The sequence below is a fragment of the Panthera tigris genome, chromosome C2, assembly GCF_018350195.1.
Source record: "Panthera tigris isolate Pti1 chromosome C2, P.tigris_Pti1_mat1.1, whole genome shotgun sequence".
NCBI lineage: Eukaryota > Metazoa > Chordata > Mammalia > Carnivora > Felidae > Panthera > Panthera tigris.
The window spans coordinates 52482433-52494627 of record NC_056668.1 but is presented as its reverse complement, the minus strand read 5'-3'; the positions used below and the strand labels follow the sequence as shown (position 1 = coordinate 52494627).

At 34.9% G+C, this 12195-nt stretch overlaps 1 protein-coding gene across 7 annotated transcripts in view; it reads left to right on the top strand.

The window, feature by feature from the left end:
* The window catches only part of CBLB (Cbl proto-oncogene B), a 221157-nt gene that overhangs the window by 25682 nt on the left and 183280 nt on the right, over nt 1-12195 (top strand). For 6 of the 7 annotated variants that reach the window (XM_042956253.1, XM_015544975.2, XM_007098582.3 and 3 more), the window contains one exon: nt 252-502. In XM_042956253.1, the coding sequence (XP_042812187.1) occupies nt 252-502 (251 nt within the window). Of the gene's footprint in view, nt 1-251; nt 503-5630; nt 7412-12195 lie in introns of those variants that run through there. The other variant, XM_042956256.1, reaches the window with a different exon arrangement.

Sequence of the window (12195 nt, the reverse complement as noted above, 5' to 3'; positions counted from 1 at the left end):
AACTTAAGAGGTGGAAAGTAAAGGTGTGACATAGTAAGCATGAATGGGAGGAGAAGAAAATTGGATTTAATTATATCAAGACAGATGCAAATATTTACCAATTCTTTGTAGCTTGGAGATAGTAATTTTAAGATCAAAATTTATATTATGGAAAATGAAGAAATAGTACAGTTTGATGAATTTCATAACTTTTCTATGAAACAAGTTATTGTGATTCATATGAAAGTATTTTATTTTTGTCTCTTTTTTAGGTCAGACTGTGCCAAAATCCCAAACTTCAGTTGAAAAATAGCCCACCATACATACTTGATATTTTACCTGATACATATCAACATTTGCGACTTATATTGAGTAAATATGATGACAACCAAAAACTTGCCCAACTCAGTGAGAATGAGTATTTTAAAATCTACATTGACAGTTTAATGAAAAAGTCAAAACGGGCAATAAGACTCTTTAAAGAAGGCAAGGAGAGGATGTACGAAGAGCAGTCACAGGACAGGTAAGAATATTTCAGATTTATTTATTTATTTTAGTGATAAGGTCATATTTCTGTTACTTTTTGCATCATAGTATAATTGTCAGCTTTTTTGTTTTTTGGAAGAAATACTGCATTTGTGTTTTGCTTTTCACATTATTTAAACCTTGTAGTTTTACTTAAATTTCTTGATAATTACTAATTCATGAGATGCCGTTCTTTTTTAAAATAGACCTTAGTTTTTAGGACCGTTTTAGGTTTACAGAAAAATTACTCCCAAGTACATAGTTCCCATCTACCTCTCCCTGCCAACATGCTTTTCTCCCATTTTTACTGTCTTGCATAGTGTGGTACATTGATGAACCAATAGTGATATAGTAGTATTTACTAAAGCTCATAGTTTATATTCGGATTCACTCTTTGTGTTGCACAGTTCTGTGGGTTTTGACAAATACATGTCATGTATCTGCCATTTCATTATCATGTAATGATGTACCTCAGTTTGTTTATCCATTCATCTATTGAAGGATATCAGGGTTGCTTCTAGCTTTTGGCAATTATGTATAAAGCTGCTGTAAGGATTCATATGCAGGTTTTTATGTGGACGTAAGCTTTCAGTTCATTTGAGTAACTACCTAGGAGCATGAGTGCTGGGTCTTAGGGTAAGCCTATGTTTAGCTTTGTAAGAACCTCCCATACTGTCTTCCAAAGTGGCTGTGCCATTTTGCATTCCCACCAGTGATGAATGAGAATTCCTGTTGCTCCCATCTACCGTATTTGGTACTGGAGGCGCTGCCTTGACTGGATATGTATATGTGATAGACGTGGGTGGGAGATATAGCTTGAGTCTCAGTGTTTGACTGTTAAGTGAGAAACTGAACAGGGGTGGCGAAGACTGAAGGGACATCAACTGAATCCTCACTTTACAGCCAGGATTCCAGACTTAGAGGCTCCCCTTTGAAGTTTGGCTATTTCAATGTTAAATTTTATGGTCCATCTTAAATCAATTGACGAAAGTTAGTTTTCCATTTCTGGGATATTTTAAATATATCTAGAATATTCACTGATAGTAATAGTATATTTAGATTTCCAAATTTGAAAACAAATATTAAAATATATATGACTTTAATGTGGTTAAGTTGAATTTTTGTTTAAGACACTTAACTTCTCTGTATTTTAGTTTCCTTCCGTATAGGGAAACCTCCAAGAAACCTCTAATGTTTCTTTCAGGTCAGAAAAACTAGCCTCATTCAGTTTGATAAAACATAGGGTTGTATAATAGCAGGTTCACTTATCTAGTTGTGTAGACTCTGAACTTGTCTGTAAATACTGGCCAAACAAATACCCGGAGTGAGTAAAACCATCAAAATCAAACACAGAAAAACCATCTGCCAAAATGTAAAATGGCATAAATGTTTACTTATTTATAATTTGCTCTCTAAATTGGTGATGAACCTAACATAATCATAAGTGTTAACCAATTGTAACTATAGGCTCATTATGTAATATACTTGGATCACAGTTTACACGTTTTGAGGATGGTGAATCTTTCAGTTGCCTTTTAGTTTTAAAGCTCTAAGACTCTCTCCTGGACTGCCAAGCAGAGTGTGAATCACCACATGGTATCATAAATAAAGTAGGGAAATATAGTAGTGATGGTTTCTTCCAGAGAATGTCCAGTTATAGGGAACAACAAACCTTTCAAGAATGACCAGTTATAGGGAAGCCAGCTGTTTATGTTTAAAACTGTATTTTTACTTTGTAGTTCTACAAGTGATCTAATAAAATCAAGTTGTTTTATAATTGTCTTTATACTTCTTATTCACATTTAGTAGCCCTGAAATTCTTCATGAGTCAGCAAAGAAATCCATTTAATTTCACGTTTTTAGGATATCGGTCCAGTGAGAGGGCATGTAATTTCTCAGTTTAGGAATTTGAGTGGATACAGTGTTTTCATTGGATATAGTCATATAAGATGTGGTGAACTTGTACCCCACTTTTATAACTCCTTTAGAAACTTGAAACATTTCCTGACCCAGTAGATGTCTTTATAATTACCATTTCATTTATAAACTTTGATATTTTGGACTTTTATGTGGGAGCATATCATGGGAGAATCTCTGTAAAATGTTGGTTGCTTGTGTGTAGATTTCCACAGATGATGACAGGTTGTATATTGCTGATTGATCAGGTCGAGGAGACTCTAAATTCTGTGTTTTAAGTGTCCAAGTAAATTTTGTCACTCTGCTAAATTCAACCCTAAGAGAGAGCTTATTAGTTTCTATGCTGGTATAGCGTGTTCCTAAATGAATTTTTCTGTCATCTGTGTTCCATTTGCTGATGGTGTTCTTTGACCACTGTTTTTATGCAGAACTTACATTTGATACATGTTTAATCAAAATTCATACTAATGTACCACTCTTGGTACACCATAGTAAGAACATAGGTTTTGATCTATGTTTCTTTTGGTAGTTACATATTTTTACACATTCATTTTTAGGTTGCCTTAGTATTTTAAATGCAAGCTGAGGCTAAAGTGTGCCATTGTATATGGAGCTGTGAGACATTTTGCTCTATAGAAAACAAAAGAAATTTCTTAGAATGTTCTTATGGTCGTTAGGCAACAAAGTATTCTATTTGGTGGAATGACTCTTATCTAACATGGATGACACAGTGATTCCTGGGTATATTATACATTCTCTGAACAGTTTTTGCTTCTGCAAATAATGTCAGTAGGGATATTGGTATTATCAAGCTAAAACTGAAGGAGGTAGTAATAGGAGACATAGTGATTTGGAGCCCACTGACTATACCAGCATTGCCACCAGCAAATTACGTACTTTGTTGAGAAAAAGAGTGCTGGATGAGTTCACGAATCCAAAAGTTTGTTTTCATGTTCCTGCTGTGTCAAAAAGAAACTTCTTTGTGGATTTGTTTTAAACGTAAGGGCAAATGGGAAAATTTCAGGTGTCTACTTTGATTAAGCTCGGTTTTAATTAATTGCTGAAATATGAGTGGCCTGAATTTTTAAAGCAGTTTCATATAATTGTGACAAATATAGTAAATAGGAAAATAAGTATAGCAAATGGCATGCAGTGTATTTTTTGTCTCTAGGTGAGAAGCAGAAAGTTTATTTGCTAGTGAAATAGATATTGTGGGTGTAGGGCAAACCTCTCACTTGGAGAATGGGGTGGGATGACGATTTCTGGTTAGAGGCATGCTGCATGCCTTGCTTGACTTTCATGGCAAACCTCTTTTCTAGCATCACTTCTCCCAAGTTTGTTTCTTTGTTTTTTTGTTTTTTTTTTTCCTGACAAATGGTTGAACCTCACACTGAGCTAGTGCAACTCCAGCTGAATGTCTAAACCATTCGGAGCTGGTGTTTCTTTCTGGGAAGAGTAATTTAGTGATATCAGGCACCCATAAAGTTTTCCTGTGTATATATGGGGTGGGGGTTGGGAATCATGTAGAGAAGGGAGAATTTGTAGTTTCAGGTACAGAGAAGAGGTGAAACTTTATATCACATGGCTTACATTTTTAGTGGCAAAAGTCCGAATGAATGTGAGGCTAACAAATGTAGAATTGCCAGGAGGGGCTTTTCTTCAGTGATATGACTGGTAGTTTCATCAGTTGACCATTTTGATAGTAAAATTTACTCTTTCATGTAAAAAGTTGTGTGTTAATTACCTGCTCAGCAAGGCCTGGTGTTAGACACTGTTTTAGAACACCCAGAGGTGATGGCCTAAGGATACTCAGATTTTCCGTATTTCATAGCTGCTTCAGTGAACCAGAGTGCAACAAACCATTTTCCCCTCCCACACTCTGGTTTACAACCACTGAAACAAAACCAAAAGTCAACTGAGGTGGAAAAAATAGTTGTGTTTGATAACCCATCAGTGAAGAAAATGAAGGCTTTTAAAAAATTCACACCAGAGGATAATACATAGATGTTGTCTTATTATTAATGTCATTTCAGAGCCCCTGGGCTGTTCCTCATGCACATATATTGTCGAAAATCACAGTGTGCATAGCTTGTATAATAATATTCGTTCCAAACCAGATTTTTTTAAAAGTATTTTGACATAGAAAAATTCGTCCTGGAAGATGCTAGCCTTTATTTAAAATCCTTCAGGAGTATCAGGCAAAAATCTTCCTCTCCACTGACCATTTGATTGAACAAAGAAAAATGCTATATTAAACTGGCTGTATTAATATAATAAAGTGCCTTTTCCTCTAAAGGACTACTAATCACTATGCTTGCTGTTTATACCTGTGTTGTAATTTATGAGATAGTATACCAAGAACATTTTGGAACTGATATATTAAAGATTCATGGTTAAGTTAAAAATCGAATCAAAAACTACCAGCAACAACAATAACAGGAACAACAAAACACAAAGCTGCAAATAAACCTACTTGGCTTTCTTCATACCACCGTATGCCAGCATTGCTTTGGCCAGATAATAGTGTGTCAGTTGAAGTGTTTAAATTTGTATAAATATAAATGCTGTTGATTGCTTGGTCATGGAAGTAGGCTTGAAGTTCCCCTGGGTTTTCAGTTTAACCATAAAAAGAGATTGACTTGTATGCACAATTGAGGCTCTAGGTAATAGTTTTAATTATTACTAGAACTCACAGGTTTATGGCCTTGTTTAAAATGCCACAGTAAGTTCTACGTTTTCTCATAGGCAGCACTATAAGTTGCGAGAAGGAAATGAGGAAAGAGTGCTTTCAAATGGTCTGTTGTCATTTATGCTCCAAGTGTTCTTTGTAGCGTTGGTTGGTTTTCTGACCTGTGATCTGTGTTGTTTTAGTCTTTATATTCTGGATTGTCACAATATTTTTTGGTTCAGACGTTTCAACATCATAAAACAAAGATGTAGTTTGTTTCAAACTAAAGGCTACTACTGTTGCTGTACTAGTCTATTAAATAATTTTTCAGGGCGCCTGGGTGGCTCAGTCGGTTAGGTCACCGACTTCAGCTCAGGTCATGATCTCTCTGTCCCTAAGTTTGAGCCCCACATCGGGCTTTGTGCTGGCAGTTCAGAACCTGAAGCCCACTTCTGGAGTCTGTGTCTCCCTTTCTCTCTGCCTCTCCCCCACTCGTACTCTGTCTCTCTCTCTCTCTCTCAAAAAATAAAAAAATAAAAAAAATAAAAAAAAACCGCAAAGTTTAAAAAAAAAAATAAATAATTTTCCAAATCTAATAGTAGTTTCTAGTAAAAATACTGTCTTTGTTATTATAATAACCATTTTCAGGAGAATTAATCTTAGGGAAGTTATATCTTTCTTATATAAATAACTTGTACAGTGTTGAATGTATTTCCTATATTTTATGAAATATCTCTTGTTTAATGATGCATGAGAGGGAATGGATTATTAGTCTTTTAAGAAATAATCTGACAAAAACAATGATCTAGTCTCTTTCTTTTCTTTGTTTATTAATGGTGAAAAATGCAGAGCTTTTTTACATTTCATGAGGACAAGGGACAGGTTGCAAACAGAAAAATATGATTTCTAAATAAATCAAAATAGATTCCTAATCTTTTTTGAACACAAGTTCTTTAATATAAACGTGTTGAGTTGCCATTCAATTTTTTGCAGTTTGCATTCTAGATATCTTTTTCCTTTTCGGTGGAAGATTAGAGGAACCAAAAGATTAATTTTTGATATTTTAAAATGATAATATATAAGTAGGATGCAGAGGACAAATAGTGGTCGACTCCTTTGGGTAGCAGTGTCTGCCAGGTAGGAAATGGAATTTTCTTTAGAAAACTTGAACATCTTCCTCAGGCTGACTTATCATAAATGAATAGAAAGTTTATTTAGTCTTGATAAGAATGCTTTCATTCATATTTTAAGCATCTGAGAGTTGTGAATATACTTTTCTAAAGTTTGGAAATGAAGGGGCTTATTAACACACTGTGAAAGGAGAGACCACAAGAAAGTTACTTAGACAAATGTTTTCGAAGTTAAACAAAGGGAGTCTGTTAGAGTGGGCAGGTGAGAGCTTGAAGAATCTTTGACTGTTGAGGACTTTATGACTAACTTCATCTATGATGCTTTTGCTAAGTAGACACAAAGTGATTTTCTTACTGATTTTCATGTAAGTGAAAAGTGAAAGGGGTTTTGCCAGCAATTTCCCCTTTGGGGTACATTTTAAAAATACAAAAGAAGTTATTAAGATGTAATTTAAAACTAAATTCACTATTTTTTAAATTTTTAAATAAGATGTTTATATTTAATCCATTTTATTTTATTTACTTTTCCCCCAGCCCTCTGTTAATATTATGCAGCCCCTAACTCCTGATTTATTAGCTTTTAAAAATTTTATTGCAATTTATTTAAATACCTTCCAAGTCAAATTATGTATTATACACATATAATATTTTGATTTTAAAATTGGAGACTTTTCCTCCCTACAGCTTAGAGTTTATTAAATGTTTACAAATTCTTGAGAGCAATAAGCATCGTATTATAAGACAGTAAGCCAACTTACGAGACTCAAAGTGAACTTGACTTTATGGTTGAATACCTTTTATGTTTTTCAGTCTTAAGGCAGCTTATTAAAATTGATGTTTCCCTTTCAGTGAATATCTGGTGACATTCAAATTTGGTAATTAAAATCCAGAAGCACTCAAGAAAGAATGCCTGTTTTTAGTTTCATAATAACAATGCTCCCAACAAAGAAGGTTGATGAATGATGTCTTTCAAGTGGCAGATTTGTTATTTAGTTAAAGACAGCTCCTTTGGCAGTTTCTTAAAAAAACTAAATTGAAGTCTGTTTATAAAACTGACAAGCTGCAGTAATAATCCTATAGCCTGAAGAATGCTTGGAAATCTAGCCCAAGAAGCACCCCCTCTTTTCCCTCAGTGATTTAACAAAGTGGAGTTTCCAGGAATCCAAACATTTTAACATCCAGCACTAATTGGGTAAGTCATAAAATAGTACGCATGTCTGACTGTTTGAAATAAAGTGCTTCAGAAGTATTTGGTTTTCTAAATCCATTTTTAATATTAATCTTTTGTCTCTTTAAGCTCGTTTTTGGAACATGAGTTTTTGTTTGAGTTTGCATTTATAAATCAATTGTTTATAGATGGGCTGATTATAGCAGGATATACAGATGAGGTTATTACAAAAAGTACTCATTTATAGATTCAAAAAATAGAGATTGAGGCTGCTTGGTTTGGTAGAACCGTTGAAAAAAGATAAATTTAGATTTATTGAACTGTATTACTTTGAACATCTGATCTTGTGATCATGTGATCTCTTAATCAAATATATGTGACTGTATTAATTTCCTAGGGTTGCCGTAGGAAAATATTATACACCAAGGGGCCCAAACAGCAGTTTCTGTTTAAGTTGACTCTCTTACTGATGGAGCCTAGAAGTCTGAAATCAGGCTGTCAGCAGGGCTGTGCTCCCTTCAACCCTCTAGGGAGGATGCCTCCAGGACTACAGTTTTGGTAGCCCCAGGCATTCCTTGGCTTCCAGCAGCACAATTTTAGTCCCTACCTCTGCCGTCACATGGTGTTCTCCTCCCTCTGCCTGTGTCTCCATTTCCTTCTTTTGTACATGAACACCAGTCGTGATAGATCAGGGCCTAACCTGGTGACTCTATTTTAATTATTACATCTACAAAGACCCTGTTTCCGAATAAGGTCACATTCAGGGTAGGGTTGAAGTTAAGATTTCAGTGGATCTTTTTAAGGGACACAATTCAACCCATAATAGTGACCAAATGATGGTAGTATAAAATTTATAGTCAGGAGGAGAAGAAAATGGAAACTCATTCTCATGGCATGAGAAGTCTGAAAAACTTTGCTCTATTGAAGATAATGTCAAAGAAAATTACTTAAACATTTTTGTTTTGAAGGACCTACCTGTAGGTCAATAATTTTTGTAGATTTTTAAAGATTTATAATAAAAAGCATATGAATTAATTTCTTGACTAATTTTTATGCATATATTAAAAGCATGGTGCATTACATTTTCATCTGTATTTTTGTATATGTTGACATAAATGAATTTATAAATACATTGTTAGAACAAACATTCTTTCTGATTTCAATGTATTAAATGCTATCTTTAGAAATTATTTATACTATAAATATGTATATTTAATTAAAGGTTATAATATTAAGAATCATTATCCCTTGATTAAGAATCCCAGTTTTATTCTTTTATTTTGTGATAAAAACTCTGGAGGATCAATTAAAATAGTTTAAATATGATTATGACTTACATCATCATTGTTAAATCTGTTAACAAAGTTTTCTGTATTGTAATTAAAAAGAGAGAGGTGAGAGGTGTGTTCCATGTTGGTGGCATAGGGAATGCTACATTTCACATTCACTTTGTGCCTTTAATATTATGATATAAAGTATTATAAGTATGGATTTCAAGTTAGGATTTTAGGTAATCAATTCAAGAATTTTAGTTTAAAAAATAGTAAATAATTTTTTCTAAAAGTGGCATGTCGAATAGCGTAACCCACGGGTCAGCAAACTATATAGAACTAGATAGCAAATATTTTAGATTTTGCCACATGGTCTCTGGCAACTACTCAGCAGTTCCTTTATAGTAGGAAAGCATGGCTATGTTCCGACAAAACTTTATGTATAAAAGCATGTGGTAGACTAAAGGCTGTGGGCTATAGTTTGCCAACTCTTGGCTTAATGTATTATTAATCTTATTTTTGGACAGTAAAATTTTGAAAGTGTTTTATCAACATGACTGAGTCTGTAAGTTGCATCAATTAATTTGGCTGAAAGTAACAGTACGTGGGGTGCCTGGGTGGGTCAGTCGGTTGAGCGACCGACTTAAGGTTTGTGGGTTTTTACCGTTTGTGGGTTTGAGCCCCGCGTCAGGCTCTGTGGGAACAGCTCAGAGCCTGGACCCTGCTTCTGATTCTGTGTCTCTCTCTCTCTGCCCCTCCCCCACTCATGCTCTCTGTCTTAGAAATAAATAAACACTAAATTTTTTTTTTAAAAAAGTAACAGTATGTGACCAACAGTGGCTTACAAGTGTAGGGATGTGTATTTCTCAACAGAGACCCAAGCTCTTTCTGGCTTTGTAATCTCCTTTCTTAGTTGGGTTTGTCCTCATTCTAGTCACTTCATGGTTGTAAAATTTCTGCTGTGGCTTTGTCTTTTTTAAGGCTACAAGACAGGAAAGAAGGGCAGGGCAGCACCACACATGTCTGTCCTCTTTTTATCACAGATCAAAAAGCTGCCTGGAAGCTTTCTACCTGATTTGCTCCTTCCAGCAGATTTCTCTGAGGTCTTATTAGGACATAGAATCTCCTCTTGCTACAAAGCTGACTGGTCTTTTGAAAATTTTCAAGTTCAGCCTCCATGTTAGAGGAAGGCAAGAGAGAAAAGGATTGGGAAGGGGTATTCAGTCTACGGTATCTGCCCAAATAAATAAACCCAACATCCATAGACACAACTAACTTGGACATATTTTATGGTGTAACTTGGTAGGATTTATTTCTTTAAACTATGTTGTCAAGAACTAATTTTGAAGTTAATCTGCACTTCATAAATGCTGACAGAAGACATACGGATGTTTGTCGGACCAAAATGACTGTTTATTAGTCATAGTAATAGCAAGAGGCAGAGTATCACTATTTGCGCAGTTCCCTGACTCCCAACTCCTATAGAAGGACATAAAGGACAGGTTACACCTGCCCATCCAATGGGTTGCATTACTGAAGAACCTTGAACTTAAGAAACCTGGGCCTTTTATAATGAGAGGTAAACTGACCTAACTTTTGCCCTGGAAGGAGACACTGGATAGTGTTTTTGTTCCAGAAGGAGACACTATTGCTGTCACCCAAGGCTGTTTGCTATATAAATGTTCCTGAGGGGCGCCTGGGTGGCTCAGTCGGTTGAGCGTCTGACTTCGGCTCAGGTCATGATCTCGCAGTTCGTGAGTTCAAGCCCCACGTCGGGCTCTGTGCTGACAGCTCAGAGCCTGAAGCCTCCTTCGGATTCTGTGTTTCCCTCTCTCTCTGCCCCTCCCCCACTCACACTCTGTCTCTCTCCTTCAAAAATAAATAAACATTAAAAAAAAATTAAAAAATTAAAAAAAAATGTTTCTGAAAGAATAGTCCCAAACAAAGGGTGTCAGTATTTGTGGTCAAAATACATGCAGACAGACATGTGAGAGACCCACGGAGAATTTTCTCCCAGAATACATACATTCATTTCTTTCCTAGAAACCTTAATTGTGTCTTAGGTTATGAAATGTGAATCTCAAGAATAATATATTATGGCAGTATTTCAGATTGTTAGTAAGACCAAAACTTTGGGTTCTGCCATGTGTAATAAGTTATGTATATGTGAAATATCAAATATATATTTTAGGGATCTCATATATATGAAATAATTGTGACATCCAGAACAATACTGAAAACTTTTTAGAGTAAACTCTTTCTCTTCTTATTAACTTTATGGGAAAAAAAAATATTTAAAAATAAAACGAGGAACAAATATACTAAGATAGCTTCATCTCAAACTGGTTATCCTTTAAAAAAGAAAACAATTTTTTCTTTTTTCATTGAGTAATACCTCTTTTAGACTTTGACTACTGTAAACTTAGGTTTAGACACAAATAGCCAAAAGCAAATACTTTGTTTCAGTGGTAAGGACCATTGAAATTATGTTTTATAAGAAAAAAGTTATTTTTGTCACCAATGACTATACCTCAGAGGCAAGTAGTTAGTATTCCAGTTCCATTTTCTATCTAGAGAAGCTTAATTGATTGCAGGTTACAGGACTTGACAAGAATTGTATATATTTACGTGTGGTATATTTCTAAATGATGTCTCATTACCAAGTTGGCATGTGTGAGCCTGTAGCTGTTGGCATCTGAAGGGTATCAGCATTGTGAGCCTTTTCGGCTTTGTTTCAGGAGGACTTATTTGAACAATTAGCACATTTTATGCTTGTGAAAATGAGGTGTTTTCTCATCCTCCTTAAACCAGTGTGAATATTGTATGTATTGTATGTCAAATGGTCAGTCAGTGCAAATTTTTTTTTTAAATAAGACAGCTTATATTTGCTAGTTAAATTCAGGACTGTTTATTTAAAGCTTCATTTAAAGTTCATTTCACATGCCTTTGTGTATGTGTGTGTGTGTGTGTGTGTGTGTGTGTGTGTGTGTGTGTGAGAGAGAGAGAGAGAGAGAGAGAGAGACAGAGACAGAGACAAAGACAGAGACAGAAATTCTGCTTGTGACTTTTTAAGCTTTTAATTTTCTAGATGAGCAAAGTGTTTTTTTCCCCTTTAAGGAAATTGGAAAGTTTACCTAAATTTTTTTTATGAAAATTTTTTCTGAAAATAAATTGGTAGCTCTTTTTACAGATGCTTCAAACACTTCAGTTATGTTTTTATAAAGTGACTGAAGTCTTGAAGTTAGTAATTTATCACAGTGCATTTTTCCACTTTATCAGTATTTGGTAAAATTACAGCATGTGGGCCAAATCCAGCCTCTTTTTCTTTCTGTAAATAAGATTTCAGTGGCACATGGACATACCCATTCTGTGGCTACAGTGGCACAAGTGAGTAGCTGCCACAGAAACTATGGCCCACAAAGCTAAAAATATGTACTATCTGGGCCTTAACTGAAAAAGTTTACCAGCCCCTGCAGGATTGATATAATCACCAATGGCAGTCTTAGAAACATGGCATTTTTTAAACAGAAACATTTT